The sequence below is a fragment of the Vigna angularis genome, chromosome 10 (assembly GCF_016808095.1).
Source record: "Vigna angularis cultivar LongXiaoDou No.4 chromosome 10, ASM1680809v1, whole genome shotgun sequence".
NCBI lineage: Eukaryota > Viridiplantae > Streptophyta > Magnoliopsida > Fabales > Fabaceae > Vigna > Vigna angularis.
The window spans coordinates 11,713,812-11,720,440 of NC_068979.1; the positions used below are offsets into that span (position 1 = coordinate 11,713,812).

The following is a 6,629-nucleotide window of genomic DNA, read 5'->3' on the forward strand; positions in this document are numbered from 1 at the left end:
CTCTCTCTCTCTCTCTCTCTCTCTCTCTCTCTCTCTCTCTCTCTCTCTCTCTCTCTCTCTCTCTCTCTCTCTCTCTCTCTCTCTCTCTCTCTCTCTCTCTCTCTCTCTCTCTCTCTCTCTCTCTCTCCTCTCTCTCTCTCTCTCTCTCTCTCTCTCTCTCTCTCTCTCTCTCTCTCTCTCTCTCTCTCTCTCTCTCTCTCTCTCTCTCTCTCTCTCTCTCTCTCTCTCTCTCTCTCTCTCTCTCTCTCTCTCTCTCTCTCTCTCTCTCTCTCTCTCTCTCTCTCTCTCTCTCTCTCTCTCTCTCTCTCTCTCTCTCTCTCTCTCTCTCTCTCTCTCTCTCTCTCTCTCTCTCTCTCTCTCTCTCTCTCTCTCTCTCTCTCTCTCTCTCTCTCTCTCTCTCTCTCTCTCTCTCTCTCTCTCTCTCTCTCTCTCTCTCTCTCTCTCTCTCTCTCTCTCTCTCTCTCTCTCTCTCTCTCTCTCTCTCTCTCTCTCTCTCTCTCTCTCTCTCTCTCTCTCTCTCTCTCTCTCTCTCTCTCTATTCTTGGTCATCAACTCCTTCTTGAAGAGCAAATAAAGCTATTGAATCTCTATTTATGTTTTTCTTCAACTCTTGTTGAACTATAATAAGAGTAGATATGTGTCTTTTAGAATAGTGAATCCCTCACTTATAATGTTCCAAAAAATTTGAGAGTTTGAATGAATACTTTCATTCCAACACTTTCAAAAAATCATAATTTTCTCATGTAAAAATAAGTATTTGAATTGATAACGTTTGATTAGTAATAGTATGAGAAAATATTTTGGAAGTAATATGGAACGAAATTATAGGTTTATTTAAAGTAGTTAAAAGAAATTATTTACTTCTAGTAGATGATCAAATATAGCTATGATATCACTGTTAGGATTTTAAGATTGTGGAAGAAATAATTGATAAAATATAGAAAATTGTGAGGATAGTAGAATGTGAAAATATTAGTTGGAAGAAATATATTTTATAATTGTGTATTATTTTAAAAAAAAATTCCAATATTTTATAATATGTATTATATTTTAACATCTCTATCTTGTATTTTTTATATTCTTCTACAATTTGTATTTTGAATAGGTTCATATTTATATGCAATTTGCAACTTGCAAGGAGCAACTTGCAACCCTTACTCATACTTCATTCAACCCAGAAAAGTAAAACCACTTGCATCACGCGTTCCTATATATATAAGGTTATGCTTGGCACATGAGACACAAACCAACGCCAAGTATTTATTCTAGTGTCTTCTTTAACTCTTCTTCCTCCATTCTGCCGTGCTTCCTTTTTTATCGCAAATAATGACGAACAATAGAAATTATTGTGCGAGTGTTGAACGAAGGGCACTTGAAGCCCCCAAAAATTTGATGCAGGAAATACTGATGTTAGCAGAAGCCATATTGTTGTTTTTTAACACCGAGAGACGCTACATCTTCAACTTGCCCAGAGCCATCGCTCACGCAGTGTTGGATAAGGTGCTTCCCTAGTTCTTACCTATTATCCATTTATGTTGGGGTTCTTTAAATAGTTTCTTTTTGTTGAAAGAGGTTTTGCTTATTTTATGTAGGGTAAGAAAACGATTGGAAGTGAATGCCGAGAAAGAAGTGATTGTGCAGAAGTGAAAGACCATCACATTTTAAAGGAGTTGTATGAGTTGAAGAGATTGTTGAGATGTACCATGTTTTGCAGCAGACGAAAACTCTTTCCGGAATTTCTATTTGGTGAAGGATTCGATGAGGAGGATGTCCTCTATAGGAAGAGAGGATCTACGGTACCTTCATTAATAATTACTAGTAATATTGTTGATGAATTTTTGTTTGGCCATTTGAACTGAAATGAATTTTGCATTTCAGATTCTGAAGCCTGCTTTCACGGTTATACGTGATAAAGAATCAGAATGTTTACTCGTGTTCATCCGTGGGACTCGTTGCATTAAAGACATTCTCACATATGCACTGTGTGCTCCTGTCTCTTTCAATCACAACATGGTTTCAGGACATGCACACCGTGGTATGGATGCTGCAGCTTCTTGGATTGGAGATCTTTGCATTCCTGTACTACTTAAAGCTCTTCATCAATACCCCCACTTCAAAATCAAGGTATTTGTTAGTGTTACTTACTATGTTTTTCAATATAATACTAATTATAATAATATATATTTCCATATATATATATAGATCGTGGGACACTCGCTAGGTGGTGGTACTGCTGCACTGTTGACTTATAAGCTTAGAGAAATTCAACAATTGTCTTCAACAACTTGTGTAACATTTGGCCCAGGTATACACACTTCTTTAATTAACATATGTTCAGTTGAGTAACTAATTAAATATGGTTTTATATTAGAATTGGAATAATTACATGATCTTTTGTATTAATAACGTTAAGTAATTTTTGCAGCTCCCTGTATGACCTTGGAGTTGGCTGAGTTCGGAAAATCCTTTATCACTTCCATTGTAAATGGTTCTGACATAGTGCCAACACTGTCAGCTTCTTCTGTTCATGATTTCATTGCTGAGGTAACAACCTACAATATTTATTTTTACTGTTTAATTTCTCATGACGATTTACCATAAAAAATGTTTCATTCTTTACACAATTGTAAGCTTTTATGATTAGGTATTGATGGAATAATTTACAGGGTCGGAATAAGGATAAAAACATCTTAAGCGCTGCTGGAACTGGCATATCTTTTGCCAATACCATTGCAGAACATGCAGTAAACTATTGCACCGAGGTAGCTTTAAGCTCCCTTCTTTATAATATATATTTAAAATTGAAATCTCAGTCTGTGTTGTATAGGTATTCACTAGACACTAACGAGAGTTTACAATTAATTGATTTGGTGATGTTATTAATTATCTTATACAACATTGATCCTTCTTTGTGACTAAAGGTTGTGAAGAAGCATAAACACTCATTGCTACCGTGGTCCCAACGTAAGAACATTAATACATTGTCAGATAACTTGGGTGAAGCTTCTGGATCATATGGGACAAGTTTTGAACCCTTTTTCAGTGAAGAACACTTACTCATAGAATATATTGATGATGATGAATACGATTCTTCCAGTGAAGGATCTGACAATGATGACTCAGATGACGATGAAGAGAAATTGTTGAATCAAATGGGGAATCTTGAATTGGGAAAACATGCTAAGGAGAAAGATATCACTGAAGAAGACAGTGTTAGTCAAGATACAACATCAGCTAGGCGACGTCTTTATCCACCAGGCAGGATCATGCATATCACTTCACAGATGTCTGAAGATTCGAACTCAAACCACAGTGATGCTGATGACAAACATGTCTTCTTATATCAAACGCCTACACAGCTGTATGGAAAACTCAGATTTTCAAGAGGGATGATAGATGATCATCCCACGAAAAAGTATCTGAAGAAGTTACTACAATTAATCAATAAACTAGAGAAAAAGTGATTCAAATATCGTGGAGGATTAAGTCACATTGTTAAATTTGCTTCTTTAGAAATTCAGGATACTAAAATTGTAAAAATAATTAGCTTACATTGTTTCTTTGTGTTGGTGTTTACCTTTTATATACGTGAGTGAGTACAGATAATATAAGTAATAATATATATATATATATATATATATATATATATATATATATATATATATATATATATATGGGTTTGTTAAGGCGCCTCTGTTTTTTAGTTGGTACATTTTAGGAATGTGTATTGAGTTTTAGTAGACAAAATACCCTTATATAATATGAATTTTAAGTTTTAAGGTTAAGGATATTTTAATAACTTTCATTCTCAAAATAAAAAATAAAAAAGAAATCCCGAAACCCTTGTTTACCTCCCTTATTCCTCTGAACCCTTTTTCTTTCATCTCTCTCACTCCAACATTTTCTCTGTCATCCTATGGTAGTCCCAACTGAAAAAAAAAATCAGAAACACTAGCGATTAAACAATCTTACAAAAAATGATTTTATAATAAGTTTTCATTTTATAATTTTTGTCTTATTTAATTTTATCCAATTTTCACAAGCATAAAAGAATTGTAATTGACCTTGAAAAAAATCAGAAATACTCGCCCTTAAACAATTTCTTACAAAAAATGATTTTATAATGAGTTTTTATTTTATAATTTTTGTCTTATCTAATTTTCACAAGCATAATGACATTAAAAGAATTGGTAATTGGCATGAAAACAAAAATCAGAAACACTCGATGTTAAACCATTTCTTACAAAAGATAATTTTATAATGAGTTTTCATTTTATAACTTTTGTCGTATATAATTTTATCTATTTTTCAGAAGCATATAATGACATCCGAAGGAATTGGTAATTGGCCTGGAGGGTATTTTTTAGAGATGATGATTAACATATACATATGATGAAATTAGAGAGGTTACTGAAGATGGTGAAATTGAAGAGATCTTGAATGAACATTTATCTGAAGATGAATATGTCAATGACTCAACTCTTTACAAAGACAATTTATTTAACGACAAGGGGTTTCTCAATTTTTTAATTGGGGTTACAGTAAGGATGACAGAGAAAAGGTTGGAGTGTGAGAGATGAAAGAGAAAGGGTTGAGGGAATGAGAGAGGTGAGCAAGAGTTTCGGGGTTTCTTTTTTGTCTTTCTTTTAGTTTTGAGAATAAAAATTATTAAAATACCCTTAACCTTAAAACTTAGAATCCATGTTATATAAAAGTATTTTTGTCTACTAAAACTCGGTACACATTGTTAAAATATACCAACTGAAAAAATAGGCATGTTAACAAACCCATATATATATATATATATATATACTAATAAGTTTATAATATTTGTTAATTCGTTACAGAACACACAGTTCATATTTATGCTCATGCACCCCAAATAGTGTTTCACAAAATATATTTAATATACAATTTAAATGTAATTTGTATTAAAGTGAGAAGAAGAAAAAGTCAATGAGGAACTCTTACATAAATTTAATATATCCATTCTAAATGAGATTATAAGGTAATTAAAGCATTAATTAAAAATTAAAAATTATAACGAGAAACATAAAATAAAAATTAAAAATATATAGTCAGATAAATCTATTCTGATTAAAGCATTAATTTTGAAAAGTAAATTAATGATTATTGGTTAAGTGTGTGACATTATGATAAATAGGTTCATGAATTATTTCGAGTTTACTTGTTTGGTTGATATATAGATTATTTTTGTATTGCAAAGTTTTGTTTGTTTTTTTTCACAAATGATTTTTGGCATTTTAACTCACCGGTTATATTTCAATTTTGAAGAAAACAAAATATATAAAGACGTTATGATGATTTTAAAAATGTTGTGATAATTTTAGAAATTTTGCAACTTATAAGTTCAGGTTAACATAAATCGAAATCATATAGGTGTTTCTGATTTTGTTTCCAGAAAAAAAAATTCAAATGTCTTACTAATTTTTTTAATTATTTTCAAAAAGTTTAAATAAAGAAATTATTCTTACGTAACTAAATTAAGATTGTTTTTTTGACTCTTAAGTTTTACATAAACAAAATATTAAATGTGTAATTAATAGAAAAGTAAATGATTGCACTACTTGTAATATAATTAATTATATTTGTGTATTTGAATGAGTCTAAATTTGGATTCATTAATCCATTTATCTTATCTTAACAGGTGTGTGATCATGATAAATTACATAGTAATCGGTATGTCATTATAGTTTAGAGAGACTAACAAGTAATCATGTGTACTTAGAATATATTTGGATGTAAATTGCACTACATCGTCCTAAAATAAGATTAATACTAGCCGAGAAATACGCCCCCATACAAGTACAAAAGAACAAATGTTAAAAGAATAAAATTTAGGTTTAATATATATTTTGCTCCTTTAGTTTGTAGTTTGTGTTCAAAGTTATCTTTTTTTTTCAAAAGTTCACTAACGTTTTATATTTTGTAAAAATATTTACGTTAATCATTTTTGTTTATGATATTAAAAACGCTAACAGCAGAATTGCTCCTTAGGTAACAATTGTGACTCAATTGACGTGATAATGTTAATGTCAACACTAACCAATTGACTCAATTTCAAAATAATTAGGATTTGTTTTTTAACTAGAAACCAAGGAGCAACGTCAACACTAACCACCGTGCCGCTGTAATGCAAATGAAGACGTCGTTAGTACCGTGTTTGGCGTTGATGTCGGTAAAGCTCCCATCTCGTTCTTCTTCTTTGTTCGGGGTTTTCTCCAAATAATTTATACTGTTTTGTTACCCTCTGTTTGAATCAGTGAACATATATATAATTAATACAAGAGAATAAAATAAAAATATTACATTTTTACGGTTTATAGGAAAGGAAAAAGATGAAAGAAAATCAACTTTAGAGATGAAAACTAAACTCCCCTTGCTGGGATTAAATTGAAGAGGAGAATCTTTCATTGTTTTAGTTTTTCTAAATAATAAATGTTTTCTTACAACAATATATATAGCAGGTATTAAGGGGTGTGAAGTGACAAAATATTCATATTCACAATTGCTAACAAGTTTGAATATTTTTCTTTAAATCTCCATATCCATGTTGTAACTTGAATCCAGAGTCGAATATTCAGGTTTTTCAAATTCAGTCTTTAACA

General features: G+C 31.4%; 1 protein-coding gene across 1 annotated transcript; it reads left to right on the forward strand.

Annotated features, from left to right (window-relative positions):
• Positions 1 to 1,860: 1,860 nt before the first annotated feature.
• On the forward strand, positions 1,861 to 3,464 carry LOC128194390 (uncharacterized). The gene is made up of 5 exons (XM_052869976.1): positions 1,861 to 2,124; positions 2,203 to 2,305; positions 2,426 to 2,544; positions 2,667 to 2,762; positions 2,922 to 3,464. The coding sequence occupies exons 1-5, from the start codon at positions 1,861 to 1,863 to the stop codon at positions 3,462 to 3,464; spliced, it is 1,125 nt and encodes a 374-aa protein (XP_052725936.1).
• Positions 3,465 to 6,629: the final 3,165 nt, after the last annotated feature.